Genomic DNA, 19,070 nt, shown 5'->3' with positions numbered 1-19,070 from the left:
ATGCACACTTCTGCCTTAAGTCTAATGGAGATGTTACAGCAAGTAAAAAACATAGAGATGCGTCTGTCCATTATTTTTGTCTGTGTTATGCCTGAAGTTTATTCTCCATCCACCTTTTAATCCCAGCAGTTGATTGCATGTGAAACTGTCTTAGGCTGCCTTAGGTATAATGAGAAATCATGTTTGTGTTGACAACCTTTTTTAATATTTTAAATCCTTGGTGGATTCTTAAAAACCATCAATAATGCTGACCGCTCTGAAATCACTTTGTAAATCTGGCCGGTTGTGACCTTTGCATAGCAATGGCGCAACGCGATCTGACGCATGACAGCATCACCATCACCGATATGACGTATTTTGCTCCTCTTGCAGTCATTGGATTTCTCTCCTGCCTCTCCCACCTGCCAAAGGAAGGGCGTGGGTTAATCTTTGAACCCGCAAGTTAATGTCGGGAAACCAAATTTGTCCCTCTAACATTGGAACTGTTTAAACCCAATAAAATTAAATTGTCCCTGTGAGTGTGTGTGTGTGTGTGTGTGTGTGTGTGTGTGTGTGTGTGTGTGTGTGTGTGTGTGTGTGTGTGTGTGTGAGAGAGAGATAGAGAGACAATAGCAATAACTGTGATTAGGTAGCGACAGTGTATTATTGTATTATTATGAATTTGCATGTCACCACTTAGTCAAATTTATGTTTGATTTATCACAGTGGAACAGATTGAACCAATGTTTTCCTTTCAAAGTGTTTTGCATTTTTAAAATCTAAAACCCAATTTATGCAATGGCTGGAGTTTTTGCTACCATACACTGCCTACAGTACATTTCTAGGAATGAATGTATATATATATATATATATATATATATATAATAATTTGATTTGTGTAAAGTAACATGTTATCCCTGTGTGTACATGGCAGCTGCTGTGTCTTTAAATACCCTGAAGTGGCTGTAAAACCTCCCATTCCTGCTTTCACTCCTATATTACACCCTTCACCTGAGTGTAGATAAGACACATTAGCACGCATATTCGGACACTTCCTTGAGGATTGTGTTTGTTGAGGTGTATCTGCCGAAGCAAGTCGCAGTTCCACCGGCACATCTGCTATTCTGGAGTAGCTCAGGTAAGGAGTGCACATTTTCTACAGTTTTACCATGTCTCCCCAGCAGCATTTTCAGTGATTCTTGGGTATACTGCTGTTGTTATCCTGATGGGTATTTACATTTTACATTTACATTTATTCATTTAGCAGGGTATGGGCAGAACTATTTGATGGAAAAGGTTTGTCAAACAGTCTGTTTAATTGTGTTGAAGCCATGGCAGGCATTTGTGAAGACGTATGTGTTCACAGGAGTAATGAATGTGAAGGGACTTGTGCTGTTTGCTGATTTTCATGGAAGTCGTCCGCTGTTCACGTGATGTCCTACACCAAGCCCTCAGCTTCAAGCCATGTACTGGCTTTATAATATTAACCCTGCTGTTGCAGACACGTAGACCTCAAGTCACATATCTGGAGAACATCTCACTGTTTTTTTTACAACATTTTGTGAATATACCAGATTTTACATCATCTGTCATCTAGTGTATTACTTTCAGGCCTAAACAATGGCCACCAACACAAGCATTTGTCTAATGGCTTATACTTGCTGTCAGCTAATCTGTTTTCATTTAAATGATTTGACTGTTTTGGTGTTGGCAGAATTCTGTACCAGATATATACAGATTTCAGTTATAGATAGATTCCAGATATGTACAGTGTTCAGATATTCAGGTAACAGAGAGATATATATATATATTTTTCTTTCTATTTAACAAGAGCTTAATTCTTTCATTGAAATCATAACCATAAATATCGACTAGTAACCTGTGGGTTAAAAAAAACACCATTAGGAATAGGAATCCTGTCTTGGTAGAAAGCCAGTGATGAAACCTTTATATCCTTACATTTTGTAGTGAATTGATTAATCTGTAGTCATTCGGCCTGACCATGTCTGTCGACACAGATTGCTGTATCTGATCCACTATCACTATGACTGTAGATTAATAATCTAAGATAGGAGATCTAAAGTAACTTCATACATGAGTGGTATTGATTTGTGCTTCTAATAAAAATAATTTGTAGGAAAATGGCATCCAGATTTCCTTATAGCCACCAATAAAAAGTCAAAGTGTCACATTAGCTGTTCGTGCTCTTGTAACATGTTGCTCAGTCAATTCAGCTAATCGATTGAAATCCAATTCATAAACCGAATATTGTCTAGCATTTTCTGTGAAGGTTTTTTAATAAATTAATTAAATTTCAGTTCATTTCTTGAACTGACAGAACTGAACTGGAATTATACCCATGTCTTCTATGTAACCTGTTAACATCATCAATTGGTTTTATCCCAACCATCTAAATGTTGAAATATTAATCCAAATATTTACATCTCTGAGATATGTAACAACGTCTGCTTGATTTTGTACTTACAGTACTGTATATTTGCACCAGTGGGCCTCAACCTGTTGGTGAATCTACATTTGAATTTATGTCCAAGTAACTGGAAATGCAAAATGTAAACATATACTTTTTTGAATAAAATCATTTAACCTGGTAATTACTAATACAATCCAGTGAATATACTGATCTGAAGTCCTGAACCAGCTAAGGTGATATTCCCTTCCAAAGTTGCTTTTTCACACTTTTTGACCTAGATGTGGCTATCATTTATAACCCTAGATAAACAACACTTCCGCACGTCACTGAACAACATTGTTACAAGATACTCATAAATGATTGAGTAGTTGCCAAAATAGCAACTCAAATGTAGGCCATTTCTGTAGAACTACTCTAACATCTTAAAATTTGGGTCAATAACTTCACTGAGCTTGGTAACAGTGATTGAGTCTCAAAACTTGGATTGCTTGTTGGCTTTCTTGTGGTGTAAATTTTACTGGTCAAAAAATGGGTTTGGTGTTTGGATGGTCTTGTTCTCATTCCAATTCAGTGTTTAGACACAACACACCATGCATCAGAACTGTCAAATGGGGTCACAGTCCTAATGTCACTCCTGTACTCAAATTGTCTTGGTTCCTGTGTCCAGCCCTCAGATCTAAGACAGTGATTTATATCAACTTCACAACCAGGCAAAGTAACTTGAATCACTTGCCACAGGTCTTTGAAGTGTCATTATTTGTTCTGAAGCCCTTGAGGTAAGACTAGATGAAAGCTAGCCTGTCTTCAAATACACAGCACAACTCAAAATGTCCTATCCTCTCTGCACAGGTTCCTGCTGCAATCCTTGAAATGGTGAATGACGTTTTTCCATTTTTACAGTAAGTGCCTTCTCCCAGCATGCCTCCCTGTGTTCCATTACACATGACATATACACACTGTAGTTATACCAGTATTGCTCAGGTGTGGTTCCAAACCTGTGAAATCTAGTGATCCTTCACTCCACATGAGCACAAAACCACCTCATACAAATACCTATAATAGTTATTTAAACTCTAATTAGTTTCCCATCTCAGTTCTGTGAGAAAACATGTTTTTCTTCTAACACACAATGATTGGGCTACGCATCCCATGTGACATATCCTGACCAATTGGTGATCAGCATGTGCCTCACTCGCTCCATGTTAATCTGTCCAGGATCATCATACCGTTTGTGACATTTGGCATCGCGGTGCTCTGCTGCACTTCCCTCTGCAAGGCCTGCCACAATGCCAGGGAGGAGCAGCTTGACCACCCTGACCGCCCCTCCGTCTTTGTCATTCCCATCCCGGCCGATGACAGTCCACCCCGCTACAGCACGACCGAAATCTTTGGGCTACCCCCACCTTATGCTGAGGTACCAGCTTAGATTACTTTACAACAGGCCTTTATACTTTACAACACCCCCTGTCTTGGAGAGCCAGAGTGTCTAGAAACCTTCTTTCAAGGCACTAGGAAATCATTGCCTTAATCAAAGCTACCTCTTGCCTAGTTCTTTGAGTGTGAGTAGTTTAGAGAGATGGAAAACCTGCTGGAACATGATGCGCCAGGACCAGATCTGAGTGGCCTTGCAAACCCTATTTCAGTGGTGTTCACGTGAGAGTTCAGATCTCTGATTTTTGCTATAATCTAAGACTTTCTGTCTAATTTGAAAAACCTGTTTAATGGAACCCTGAGCCACCAGTATATGAATACTTTTACACTTGACCCAATTAAATGTTTAGATTTTTCTGGGAGCATTTCAGGTCAAGTGTCTAACCCTAAGGGTGCAGAGTCCCCCTGGGTACAAATTTATCAACCATCATGCTGCACTGCTGTGCCTACTACATTATTGTTATTTATTGGCTGAGCAAATGTCCTTAACAGGTGATCTCTTTCACAGTGTTCTTCATGCCTCCAGCTGAGGTTTCATCATCTCATATCCACAAACCTTAACATAAGAGGGTTTCTTACCCCTGCTGGTTCTAGATCACTGATTCTCAATCCTGCTCCTGGCCCCCCCCTGCTCCGCACGTTTTCCATCTTTCCCTGCTCTACCTACCTGACTGAACTCATCAGTAGCACTTTTGATTAGCTGAGCACACCTGATGCAATCAAGCAGCAAGGATAGATATGCAGGACAGTGGGCCTCGAGGAGTAGGGTTGAGAAACACTGTTCTAGATAACAGAAATGTCTGTAGGCTTTTATATCATTATATGCCAGGCTAACTGCTAATTCAACAAATGTCTAAACTGAACCAATATAGCTGCCCATCCTTGTTTTGAAAGCATGAGAGGCATAAAGTGAGATCATATAATATAGTGGATCATAGCCCTCCTGAACCGGAGCTGGCAAGTCAAGCAGTGCCACAATGATAATGGCACCAACGTCGTAAATTCTTCAGAAAGTCACAAGACTGGTAACTCTAAGTTAGACACAGGATGCTCATTGTTTTTCCTCCACCCTCCTCGCAGGTTGAAATGAAGCCACACCTCTTCCCCCTACCTGAAGGCCTTCCACCTGCCTACACAGAATATACACTGAGTCCCGCCGCACCCTCACCCCCCACGCCGCCGCCCTTGCCACCCCCCACTGTCCCATTCCATGACACTCAAGCACATGTCGCAACAAATTTTTGAATGCACAGGTGCAGTGAGGAGCAGGGACCGGATTTCTGTTGTAAAAATATGAAAAACTGAAGAGGCTCTGGAAGCACAGAAAAGTCTGTTTGCATCATATGTAGTGGGTTCTTCAGCTGCACATTTAAGACAAAGCACTTTCTGTACCTTAAATGGATTTTTTGGGATGGGGATGGGTGGTGCAGTTATGGGACTGAAATATATGCTGTAGTACCTGTTCTCAAGGTACCATTTTTTGTATGTTGTGTAAATATATTGTTCAGTAAAGTGTCATAAATAGTGTTATAGTCATTGTACAGTTTCCTATGGATGCTGCTGAACCTGTTTATGAAACAAGGCCATCTGAAAAAAAATATGCTTAGTGCATTAATCCTGATGGACCATGATTTCTGAGGCAACAACACATTATGCCCACATTTTTTTCATAGGTGTTTTTGTCAATTGAGTTAAATATATGCCACAACGCTGAAAACCGTTCATGATAAAATATCATGTGATCAGGCAGCTTTCACCACATGTTGGCTAGCTTCTTAGACATAATTGCCTGACTGTACTCCGCTGTGAATTCTTGGTTACAAGCAGGAGTGACCAAAGTCCCTGGATGATATTGCTGTGCTATACAGCACTATAAAAGAAATCAGAGATTTCCATCTTTGGAACCGGTACCACAAAGGATTTACTGCTAGCTGCCTCTGTTACTCATTACCTATCCACACCTTAAACAGCCTGTGCTTGGGCAATCACTGCAAAGCTGGGTTTCAGCCATAATGAAGTATGAAGAAGCAAAATCTTGCCACACGAATTACATCTCATGAATTGTCAAGCTGATCTGTCATCTAGCACAGTATTAATGGTTTAAGGAGTATCTAGCGCTGTTCTCTGAAATAAAAAATGAACTGAAATGAAATGAAATAGTTCACATTACGAATGTCATTTAACGTATATGGACCCTGGTTCATTATTACTGACATAATTTAGATTACAAAAAAACCATTAAGACTAACAGTAAGCTTACTGTTTGTTGTGGTGTACCCTGTGTAGTTGATTTTGTTTTACTTTGCCATAATTAGAAACTGTAAGACTGTTGTAATATTTATTTTGTTATAATATGGTATTAAGGTATTAAGGCACTTTATATTAAGACCTGAATCAGGGCCCAAATCATATGTTGAGATGTTGACCTTGACAGTCTGGATGGAAGGTTCACAAATGATTTCAGCGTAAAAGATAAGATAAAGAGTACATAGATGCTGCTCAACAACTATCAGGCCTAACAATAGACGGGTGGAGAGTTTATCTCATTTTTGGAGGTTCACCACTTCCTTGATTCTTCAGATTAAGAAGTGTGAGAACATGTCTATCTTACACCCCCCTCCTTCCCACCCCCAATTTGTCAAGACACTTGAACAACAACAGAAAGCTTGCAAACTGGGCCCCCCCCCCCCCCCCCCTTCGGGATTGTGTGCGGTAGGCCCCTTCTCGGGCAAGCTGTGTTTGCTGCAGGAGGACCTCTTTAAAGTACTGTGTTTGTGGGGGTGTGGATAGCTGGAGCAGGGCCCTCTCAGGCCTGTTTCCGGGCCTTTCGCCACTTCAGCTGCTTCTTCAGCGCCAGCAGGTCGATGTAGACGGTGCGGTCCAGGACTGCCGAGGCACACAGAAGCCCGCCATGCAGCGCCCCCGCCATCCCATTACAGAACACGTCCTGGCCTGCAACACAGCAACATAGCTCACAAACGCCAGAAAAACCCCACAGGTACAGATTCCCTCAGACGTGTATGGAATTATTCCTGCCATATGTGGGCCGGGAGTGTAGCATAGTAGTAAGGCTTGTAACCAAAAGGTTGTTTTGTTCTATTCCCCGCTGGGGCACTGCTGCTGTACCCTTGGATACTTAACCCACAATTGCCTCATTAAAATATCCAGCTGTATAAATGGAAAACATGTAACAATTTGTCTGCGAAATGACAATAAAGTAATCTCATGCAATATTGACACTGCTTCTCACAACTCAGCTGCACAGAAAAGCACCTGTGAGGTAGAGGTTCTTGACTGGTGTCTGGGCCCGCATCCTGGCCACAGTCTCTAGGCTGAAGCGGCCCAGGTTGTGCTCGGCCCCATACATCTCCCCTTGCGGGGCACCCAGGTAATGCATGTTGGTTAGAGGGGTGGCTGCATCCATGAACACAACCTATACAGACACAACGGCATAGCAGGTCATCCAGCATTACTAAATCATCCAAGCTGCAGTTGATCACAGGCAGACAGCAGAATATCTTGTCTTAAAGGAGGATCTGCTGACCAAAAATCTTGTGGAAGACCTGAAGCTTTATGGCTTATAACAGGAACAATGTTGGAACAATGTTGGCCGCTCTTGCTTATTTGATGGTCAATTAAAAGGTAAAACTAGATGGAGTTCGTCTAACTTAACATATTCAATATACAGATAAGGACTTGCGATGGCAATTGAAACTTAAAATGTTAGTAAACCTTACTCCTTATTTATAAGAAGTGCCCAGAGGAAGGGCACTATGTGAACAAAAAGTTGCTGATTGTAGGAAATAGCTTTAGGGATGAAATATAATTACAATTTCTTGGCATCACAACTAATAGCAGCAAAGAGAGCAAATCAAGTAGTTTCATTTCTGTACTGCATACTCATTTCAGCTACCACTGTCGTTTTCAATCTCTCTCATTCTGATTGCCCTGTGATTGCGTTCCTTGTAGTTGTAATGCCAAGTAATTAAATACAATTCATTTGCAATGGCATGTCCATACTGTACTTTGCAAAGCTTGACAATTTTCTTTTGAGGGGCATCATTTTAAGATTAAATAATTCATAAAAATTTATGGATTTACACTGTTCTGAACCACTCAATGGCTCCCTCTACCAACCATCTACAACAGCCTGTGCTCCGCTGTGTCCCACTCTCAGGCTACCTTGTCTCGGAGCTGGGGGAAAATAACCAAGGCCCAGTCCAGCAGTGCGCCAGCGATGCTCATCTTGAGGTCCTTGTAGTCTGTCCCTCTCCTGTTAATCTTAGTGTCCTTCCACTCCTCAAACCACTCATACTTGGCCATGGTCAGCAGGGTCATGCAGGACTTCCCTGGGTGAAGAAGACGGTGCTAACACTGCAGTGCCACACACACTGTGAACCCATAAACCGCGTAAACATAGATATCAGAACTGCATGAGGACAGAGCTTCAGTGCTGACCAGCACAACTCAGTGTGACAGCATTCACAGAAATTAAAGAGACTAAATGGAAGGACAAGAAAGGACGATTTATTTTACATGTAGTATTGCAATGTGTTTTGGGTTCTGTGATCTGTGATGTATGGTAGCACACTTGGCTTCTCTTGCCTAGTCAGGTTGCACATTCAGCTTGAATGGGTAAACATCTGTTATTTTTGTGCTGGAAGTCGCTTTGGATAAATGAATAGGGCGGCAGTGTAGCATAGTAGTAAGGAGTAGGACTCATAACTGAAAAGTTGCCGGTTTGATTCCCCGCTGGGGCACTGCAGTTGTACCCTTGGGCAAGGTACTTAACCCACAATTGCCTCAATAAATATCCAGCTGGATAAATGGGTAATGTGAAAAAATTAAACCTATGTAAGTCATACTGCATAAGATCATCTGCTAAATACCAATAATGTAATGTAATAAGGTCAGGAGACAAGACCTTGAGGTGCAGTTGAGGTATGTGCATAGAGAAAAGTTCTCTTTGACACAATAAGACAGCCCCAGACATTATAATAGTGCTCCAGCAGACTTGGAGCACATAAGCGTTCAACAGAATCACTTGTTGCGCTGAGCTACCTGGGTGCCTGATGCTGGCAGTGGGGTCCTTAGCTGAGGGGAATGTGATGAACATCATTGGAATGTTCTTGGCCACTTCCTCCCGGCTCAGGGAACTGTACTGTTCCATCCTGGGAACAGAACAGCAATGCCACTTCAGCTCATTTGCATATGAAGGCAAACAGAACAAGTGCATAACTGTTTCAAATTAGCAGGGGGAGGAGAACTAGCAGGCTGGGGGCAAAGCTGCTGGCCATGTGAGAATAGACACTGCCCCCTGCTGTTGAAGTTGGGGAACATGCACTGGTGAACATGCCAACAAAATATTTCATCAGAGCCTGCCAAGGGATTGCAGATCAAAATGAGCTCTTGATTAATTCTGGTTGTTGTGCAATGCATGAAATGAACTTCTTCACAAACTACACATGCTTTCTAAATAAGAATAAACACATTCATTCATGCATTACAGTGACAGTGAAGTCCTACAGGGGTAGGCTTTGGGATAAATGACTTACAGTTGGTCTAAGTCATTGTGTTTGTACATCCAGAAGTTGGTAGAGACAATACCCAGCTCTTCCTTTGTGCCATCAAGACCCACAAAGACCAGAAAGGAACCCATGCCGTGCTGAACCATGCTGAGCTGAGACTGGATTTCTGAGGACACAAACAACAAAACAACCACTTTATATACGAGAACTTCACACCAGTTCTCAAGTTTTGCCATCCAACAGTATACATTTATAGTGTCATTATGCAGTCTTCTATTCTAAAATTCTTTTTTGCCCCAGTGCTAAAATATGTTACCCTTAGTTGTAAAACATGTTTCTACCAGATATTCACTATTGGAACCAAGAGTTTGATGATAATTTTTGCATTATGATGCACTTTGAAAATTGTATCCTGCAGCCCTGTCTTCGGTAATAGTCCTTGCAGAAGTTAAATGTAATCCACAGAGTATATTGTACTGATTCTTAACCTGTTTCCATTGTCATAGGTCTCTATTGTCTCTTAGGCAGAAGGCTTCAGAGGAAACAATCAATTCCAAGGCAATACTCACCTGCTTTGGCCTGTATCTCTGGAGGCAGGAACCTCTCAAAGGTGTTGAACACACCAGCATTGGAGATGACCACTGGGGCCAGCACCTTGACATCCTCCTGGCCTTTCCTAATGGTTACACCTGGGCAAGCATCACAGAGTCAAAGGTCAAAGCCATTATCTGTTCCATGTTTACTTTATGGCTTCAGTTTGCCATAAACTACAAGGAGATTGTGCTATGTGTGTGTATGTGTATAGGATGAGAGATTGAAAAATAGAAGCTCACCATATGCTGTACCCTCCTGGTTCACAAGAATTTTCCGCACAGGGGCTCTGACAAGCACAGCACCCCCTGCCTTCTGGATGACCGGAATGATATTAAAGGCGAACTCGCTGGCCCCTCCTCGGGGGTAGTAGGCCCCTCGCTTGTAGTGGTGCAGCAGCAAGGCATTTATGAGGAAACTGGAGTCTTTAGGGGGAACTCCTGCAGGACCAGAATCAGGCAACAATCTGAACTTCACAAGTGGCAGAGTCCTCATATTCACCTAGCAAAATAAAATGTGCTCATTTAACCCCAACTCTTACATTAACCCCTCATTATTTCTAAGATATCCAGGAGTCCTCCAGAAACACTGCGAAATGTTTCATTTTGGTCATACAGTGCGAAGTGTAAAGCAACATTTCTATAACACCTAAATTCATATTACAACAATGTTTGTAGTGGGAAGCAAATTTTGCAAATCAAATGTGATACATTTTCAAATATTTTTCTTGGATTCTATTAACTGCAGTTACAGTTTATATTATTGTTTAAAACATGACTCACCGCAATTCTTGCTATATTTCAGCTAAGACCATTTCTATCCACATTTTGCTTTCCAAATCAGTGACCACACCCAGCAGTGCCTATGACTAACCTGCAGGAGAATTACCCAATCGCCTGCCATGACATCATTAACTGTGAAGATGCATTGCGGTTACCCGCAGTCTGACTCACTGACCATAGAAGAGGTAGGCAGACAGGGCGTGGAGATCTTTGTTCTGGGTGAGGGTGGCCATCATGCCAGAGTGGCTGGTGGAAGCCAGACGGAACACGGGTGAGATGCGGCCGAGGACGCCAGTGCGGATTAGGAAGCGGGACAGTCTCAGCGGCATCATCTTCAGAGCAGCCAGCAGGGGGGTATGGCGAGCTGAAACCTGTGGTCACAGAGAGGTAAGAAACTACAGAGGGACTTCAAATTTACTCCACAGTGCACTGTGGAAAGTGTAGACATCTCCTGGGTTAAAGGAAGAGTAGACATTACAATTTCTAATATTCTTTCATCTGAATTGTGTCAGTAAAGTAAATTCAGCTGTATGAATGGAATGATATAAACTATCATGCAGGTAGTCAGGAAATTGACATCTATGTATCTCCTGGCTTGTAAGCATTGTGAACAGTGTGGACATCTCCTACGGTAAAGGAAAGGAAAAAAGACATCACAGTTTCAAATTAACCTCATACTCTTTAACCTCTTTAACTGTAAGTGTGCGGCTGTATGAATGGAATGATATAAACTGTAATGCAGGTACCCAGGATATTGACATCTACGTGACTCCTGGCTCATGTCAAACGACAGCAGTGCATGTACGTGTCTTACCTTCATGAGCCTCATGAACTCGTCCACGGCCCCTGTGTCATCTGGGAATTGCCGTCTGAGGCTCTCGGCCATCTCGGTCTTGCCGGAGTGGATGTGATAGTCCCTGCGCTCGTCACCATCCCCGATGATCACAGTGTCAAAGTGCTGCTCCAGCTCCACAAAGTCCAGCTGGCCCTCGGTGATCTGGTCTAGGGCTACCCTCTGCAAGCTGTTTTCATGCAGCTGGCCCAGGTAGTGAATCCCTGCAAAGAGGCTTTGAGCTGATGACCAATAACATTCCCATAACATGTGGTGTAGTAGTAAGGAGCAGGGCTAGTAACTGAAAGGGTGGTGGTTCAATTCCTCATTAGAGCACTGCTGTTGCCACCTTGAGCAAGGTCCTTAACTCACAATTGCCTCAATAAATATCCAGCTGTATAAATGGCTAAAATTGTAACCTACTCAAGTTGCTCTGGATAAGAGCATCTGCTAAATGACAATAATATAATGTAATGTAACATTCCCCTAACATTGTCTGCAATATTGCAACAGCATGATGATATGCACATAACATGCAGCAAATGTTGTGGGGTGAGATGATTTAATGGTTTATTGAGAAACGCAAATGTGGTGTAACAAGTACTGTCTTTCCTTCTAAAATCACAATCACAGGACATGTCCAGCTGGAAGACATTTATGGATGGCCTAAGTATAACAGTATCAATGTCAATCAAAAGGACTCTTGAAGGGACTGCTGTTCTGCACATTCCTCTGACCTTGTGGATATAAGCTATAAGCTTTTTTAAGACTCCCTATTGGACTGCATAGTGGAGTACTTAATAAAAATCGACATACCTTTTTTGGATTAATTACCATCCTCTTTAAATTATTTATGGTAATAAAAGATCAAAGCAAGCTGTCTATATATGTCTTTCTGACTTGGGTATCTGCAGCAGTCAGTTCTGGGACGATGAGCTCACCCAAACTCATGTTTCTTACCAACATCAAACTCAAAGCCCTGATTCTCAAAGGTGTGGCAACAGCCACCCGCCTGGTCGTGCTGCTCCAGCACCAGGATCCGTTTCCCCGATTTCGCCAGAACCGCGGCCGCTGTCAGTCCACCGATCCCGCTGCCAATAACAATGGCGTCCGGATTCTGTGGCACTCGGTCCACCCGGAAACCTGTCCATTGCAATAGGAGAATAACAGTGCTGCCACTGTTTTGTCACAAGGCAGGACAAACAATTAACAAGGCGCTGGGGAGGGTATGGTACATTATGAGAGTATGCCCTGTGGATCAGTCAAAACTTACAGTGCAATATAATATGACAGCGAAATTCACAAATGCATTTTACAGATACGAAAAGCATGCGGTTTTCAAAACATGAAACAAAAATTAATTTAGTTTTGAAAATCTGTAAAAAAAATATGAGACTGTGACTTAGCCTCTGTCTTCATTTAAATCCAAAGCTATCTTTTGCTATTATAGTGCCTTATTGGGAAATACAAGAAGAAAAAATATGGGATATTTCCAAAATGTAGGGGAGAAAATGAAAAGAGGAGTCTAAGAAGCTAGTACACTGGCCATCTAGGGCTGAACAGGAGTTGAAAATAATAATGAAAAAAATACATCTTTTCCTTTAAATGTCTCTTTGTGTGGTGTGTGGTTTAAATGACATCAAAATTGTTGTGTGACTGAGAAACTACAGTAGAACTCATTATGATCAGAGTGGGGATTTCCTGTTGGCATATTATATGTGGGTAGTTAATCAATTAAGAAGATGTTCAAGAAAAAAAATGCACAGGGCACAACAGCCTTAGGAATGTCAATATCATTTTATCATGCTTATATAACACTGAAGTGTCTGCAGTTTATCATGCTTGTGAAATCCTGAGAAAGACAAGCTAAGGCCTGTATCCAATCCATCTGCTATCCAAACAGCATCAATTCACTTTATATTTTAAATTCTGAGGGCCAAACTTGGTATGCACATTATTATTTAGCGATATTGGCACAGCCACATGAGTTTGGCGATCAGTGAAATTAATGACAGCTTTTGGGTAAGAATACTGATAAAAGTAGCACTTGAATTTGTAAGTCCAAGTTATAGACAATATGTGTTTTGGTTAATTTGACCAGAGGCCCGCAATTCATTAAGATACAACAAACTAAATCAAGTGACTGATCCTTGTTAGTGATTCAGAAAGCTCTTATTAAATCACTTTTAATTAAAAAAAAAAAATTAATATCACTTCAAAACGATGGTAGCTAGGAAGATCTCCTTTGTATTATTATACCCGTTATAAGATCAAAGATCCAATGGTGCAGAGGTTCTATGGAGAGCAGCAGGCGTCTGATATGGGGTTGGGAATAAACTAGTAGTTATGAGAAGTTTGTTTCAGAATGCACTCTCACTACATTCCAAAAAAAATCTTACCTCTCTTCAGCACCTCATCTCGCTTCTTTTGGTCCGTCACCAGTGGGCCGGGCGGCCGCACAGACTCCAGGGAGAAGATGGTGGGTCTGGCGCTGCAGTATTGGATAAAGAGGACCATGGCCAGGACAACCAAGGCTGTGAGAGCACCCACCAGCAGTGGCCACATCCTCCGACAGTTCTGACTGATGCAGGTAATCTGTGGAGGCAGGGAGAGAGTTCGGCACAGCTGAGAAGGAGACAGAGATGGAGCGATAAGGTGCTTTTTATAGCAACATCCTGGTCATGAGGAAGAGATTTGGCAGTGGGTGGGGTGGGGGGCAGGAAAACTGGAAGGGGATGGCACTGGAGAATATGTAAACCAGGGAAAATACCCTCACTGCCTGATTTTACAGTGGGTTTCCAGTCTGCCCTTCCCTTCAGCTCCTCCTCCTACTGAGTTTAAACAATCAGGCCATTTTAAGAAGACCTTGAAATGGAGTCAGCTGTCAGAATCATGGGGACACATTTGTTACCTTCTCTCGAACACAAAAGCTACATTTCAACTAAAGCTGAATGAAAGACCCTTAAAATGGGAAATTCCACTGCAGACCTTCTACTCCATTCTAGTGTATTTAGCTAAATGCACAATATGATATTCACAAGTAATAAGGGAAACCTTTCAGTGATAAAATGCAAAGCCAAACGCCCAGGTTAGTCATAAAACTGAGAAACAGTCATATTACAATCCTACATCTGAGTTGATGTTTGTGTTTACTGTATTTATAACAGTGAAAACTGCCAACCTGATTAGAAAATGAAGATATAATCTAGTATAAACTGCTTGAACTTTCAGAAAGGAATATATTCTTTCTTGCCGGTCTGGTGTCCGGAAAGAATTTATTTTACCGGACAAATTTGAAACTTACCGGTCACATTTCAATCACGGTCTATGTTACAAATGCAAATATAATGTATTGTACACCTAGGTTGACGAAAGAAAGACAACGACCTCAAATCAGTTTGACTATTTAATGAACAGGAATGATTAAGCAAAATGAACAGTAACGATTGAGCAAAACCTCAACATTGGCCGCTAAAATATAGGCTATTACAAAACATCTGTAACATGTAACATCTGTAGCCTGTTTAAAAAAAGGCTAGGCCTACATGGCATCAAATGTAACCTATAGGCTACCAGGTAACATTTTATTTTCTCCTTTTTTCATTGCGGCAAAGTCTTCTGCACATAAGCCGTGTCACTATCTCGTCCTCCAGATAACTTTGCAGCGCCATCTTAATTCGATTCTGCAGAGAGAAGCCCCTCTCTGCTGGCACACTTGACACAGGCACAACACAGGCAATTTTAGCCAGTGTAGCCCAGTTGGGGTACAGCTCGCTGAACTCATACATGAGCACTTTGCACTGTTGCAAAAGTTAAACCCCCATAACCGTGGAGTGCCATCATCACTCCCTGTCAAAACACAAATGTCCTGTTTAGGGATAGCCTTCGTTATAGCTATGTTTTGCGCGAGCATTATTACCAGACATTTTGACTGGAAAGTTCTTGTGTGTGTGTTGTTTAATTGCCCTGCATCACTGCATGCCCTCTGTGTTATTTCTAACTGTATGTAGGAATTTTCCAAGGTCAAGCAGAATACAGCTCTCTACTGTTCTGAGGCTGGAAAGTAGTACACTTGCGTACAAGGCCACAATGGAGCTTGGATCATAGCAATCCTCTGGTGATGGTCATTGCATCGAGGGGTAGAGCAAAGGAACAAGGTCTTAATGGTGATTCACCATATCAGGAGGAAATAAGCAGAGATGTTGGGCAGCCCGCAGCAGGAACACTATCACAATGGAAACGCATGTTGGGCAATGCCGTGGGACGGATGCACCGTCATGTCTCCATAAGGAGTGATGCTTTTCGTGTTTGTGTGATTTCATTGTACCATCAACAAAGGTTAATCTTTAAATCTTTTGGAACTGTTCAAGTGAAGATATTTCATACCATAAGGCATAGACATGGACAATAGAATTCATTAATCATATAAATTCTCAGTTAGAGAATTGACACTCAAATAAGCCACCCAGGCTAATCCTTCAGTGGTATTTGGACCCCTAGCTTTCTGTGAATTGCAACAATCCGAAGAAGTATACTGGGATAGCTGACTGAAGTGTATGCCCAATTTTTATGCCCGATATTTCTCCATTGTTCTCCATAATTCATCTTTTTCAAGGAAATGAATGCCTTTATTTAAAAAAACACCTTTCACTAGTCACATTACAAGTATCCTGAATTACTCTCCATGTGACTTAGAAAAGAGGCAGAAGGCATAAACTATGACAACAGTCAAGAAAACCCCCAAACCCCCATACCCCTCCAAATGAAGAAAAATGAGTGGTGCTCTCCTCCTTAACTCTCACAGACACAACATGTAAGCGAAAGTTATTTGGTAGTCGCAGATTGTAGTCAGCTGTGAAAATGGCATTAAAATGGTGCTTGCAGCCAAATGGGGAGGACTATGAGAGCATGACACCAGAAATGTGCACCCGTTCTGTTCTTTTAAGCAATTATTTAAGGAGGCACAGTTGGTGCGTGGGTGTACTGAAATTGGTTCAGGAAAAATATGAAATAGCACTGGGAACTGAAGCCGAAAAATAAGCGTTTGCAAACAGCCAGTGAAACGGATGAACTTTCTGTGGTTACAGACACTGATTTTCTCAGCTTGAAACATAACGCACTGAGAGGCATTAAAAACACAACAAATGCTTCTGGTTCTTTTTTTTTGTTTGTTTTTTACTAAATGAGAACAAATACAGAGCAAATAGTGGGGCACTTATGGCACATTGCTTCTGAGCCCGTATTCAGATCAAAGGTGGTTTTCGATGAATAAGTTCAGTATCTTGTGTATACTCCATTTGCTCCAATGCTTGTGTCCAGTGTGGCACTGGAATCATGGAAATGTCAATTTTTCTTCAGGGGAATCATTTTCCACTCATTGAGCGACCTGGGCGTGGTCACAACAATGCACTTACCAGAGCCAAAGCATCCTGGAGGTGCTCTGTTGAGTCAGTGCTGGATGCAGTGCAAAGCCAGACCATCAGACACATTCAGTCATGCCAGAGGAACCTTGTCACCAATCGTCATATGTGGCTGTGTTTTGTCATGTTTAAATGTGTTCTAGCTATTGAAAAGATCGGGGGCTAAGTCAAGTTTGCCTGGGGCTTGTCTCTTTTTTTGAAAGGAGATCGGCATCGGTAGGTTGGGGAGGTTATATCTACCTTTATATTAAATAAACATTATCACACCTTCGGACGCTACAAGTCAAGTTCTGCTCTGTTACATAGTCTGTCTGTTGTTTTGTTATAAACACCTCCTTTTTCAGGGAGAAAATATTCAGGGCTAGGCTTAAAATATTCGGGGCTATAGCCCCTAATGATCGGACCTAACGACACCACTGTGTGAGAGGATTATTTTGTTGAAAGTAAGTTTCAATTTGCACTGCCTGAATCAGAGGAAATTGTTGCAGGAAGAAAACCATGTACTGATTATTATTTAAAGAAATTAAGTGTAAAATTATAACAGTTTAATTTGAATCTTACAAGAGAGGTGAAGAGAACCACATGATGTAAGCAAGGCTTGGAAACTGCAGACTGATGAAATCAAAAGCAAAAATCCCCTCAAACTGGCAAATGAATGCTGTAGCAGTTTTGTTATGTTCAATAAGAATGATTTAAGTGTGACACGTAATATCAATGGTAAGTTTCTTAGGTTTAAAAGTTAAAAAAGGGAAATGGTCAGCAAGACCCCTGGATGACTTACACGTAACATGACGAACCAAAAATGATGGGCCATGTGTCGTCTTATTATATCATTAAATATACTGTATTGCTGCTTTCCTAAAACGCATACCGACAATGCAGGAACACTACAAGGGTATATGATATATATATATGTGCCTGCCTGTATACACTTTGTGTGTGTGTGTGTGTGTGTGTGTGTGTGTGTGTGTGTGTGTGTGTGTGTGTGTGTGTGTGCGCGTGTGTGTTTATAATGATTAAATGACTAAATGTCTTGGACAAAACTGAAAATCTCCACAAGAATTTGGCCATTTGATTCCATCCCTTACTGAACTTACTCCATCATTACAGCACTGGGAGGCAATGACTTTAACTGACCCTATCAAAATGGACCAAATATCCTGTAAACAGCAACAAGATATCCTTTGTGTGAAAACACTGGTAGCTTTTAGTAGAGTAAGAATGCTTCACAAATGAGGCTTTCAGAAGTATGAAAGCTTGATAAATAAGGATGGCGTTTGTGTTCAGTGTATTTGTAACATGATCAAATCCTCCACTTATAAAGCAAGTTCAGGACAGTCTGAAGACCTTACTGACCTTCACAGAAATTCTAATGTCACAATATTTTAAAGATTCTGCAAGTAATAACATGTAATACATTCACTATCCCTGCAAAGACACAGACCCATAAAATGTTGTAATATTTTCAAAGGAATATTGCTCCTAAAATGAAAAATCAACAAAAACATTCTATGTTAATGAGAAACAATAATTATAATTATCTCATACATTCTTAAATGATTAAAAATTGACTATTTTTGCAGTGCTGATATCTATTACATTGTCATTAACTAAAACAGATGTCTGAAGCAGGAAAAAAAAGCCTTCATATATCTGACAAAACATATTGCCAGACCACTTGTGCATCAGTGTGGAATTTAAATAGAATCTTTAATGACTCATCTCTTGCCCTCTCTCCCCTGGTCTTCCAGTTGTGCCCCCCTCGCCCCAAAGTTAAACATGATGTTGGCATCAACAGTAGAACATTGCTGCTCACCTCCTTGTCTCCTTCTCTTTCTGTCTCTTTCTGTTTCTCACACACACACCCACACCTCTACATTTCATACATAACCTTGTCACACCAGTGTTACACCTAGTAGTGATACAGAAAAACACAAGATACTCCCCTTGCAGAAAGAACAACTACTGTAAACAATACAAAACAGAATCGCAGATGCTAGTTTTGTTTCTAAAACCCCTACGGTGTCTCAGAACCAAATGACAAGCAGTGTTTAGTTATAAAAATAGAATTCGGCT

The 19,070-nt window shown here is 41.3% G+C and overlaps 1 protein-coding gene across 1 annotated transcript; it reads right to left on the bottom strand.

Moving 5' to 3' along the window:
* Positions 1-6,647: 6,647 nt before the first annotated feature.
* Positions 6,648-14,139, bottom strand: LOC118793921 (all-trans-retinol 13,14-reductase-like). Its single transcript, XM_036552005.1, has 11 exons — positions 13,974-14,139; positions 12,535-12,717; positions 11,557-11,798; positions 10,918-11,113; positions 10,203-10,400; positions 9,939-10,058; positions 9,397-9,535; positions 8,903-9,012; positions 8,024-8,190; positions 7,115-7,274; positions 6,648-6,793 (listed from the first exon to the last, which is right to left on the bottom strand). The coding sequence occupies exons 1-11, from the start codon at positions 14,137-14,139 to the stop codon at positions 6,648-6,650; spliced, it is 1,827 nt and encodes a 608-aa protein (XP_036407898.1).
* Between the last annotated feature and the right edge of the window lie 4,931 nt (positions 14,140-19,070).

Source organism: Megalops cyprinoides, chromosome 19, assembly GCF_013368585.1.
Source record: "Megalops cyprinoides isolate fMegCyp1 chromosome 19, fMegCyp1.pri, whole genome shotgun sequence".
Classification (NCBI taxonomy): domain Eukaryota; kingdom Metazoa; phylum Chordata; class Actinopteri; order Elopiformes; family Megalopidae; genus Megalops; species Megalops cyprinoides.
The sequence above is the reverse complement of the archived record's forward strand: the minus strand, read 5'-3'. Positions and strand labels throughout refer to the sequence as shown.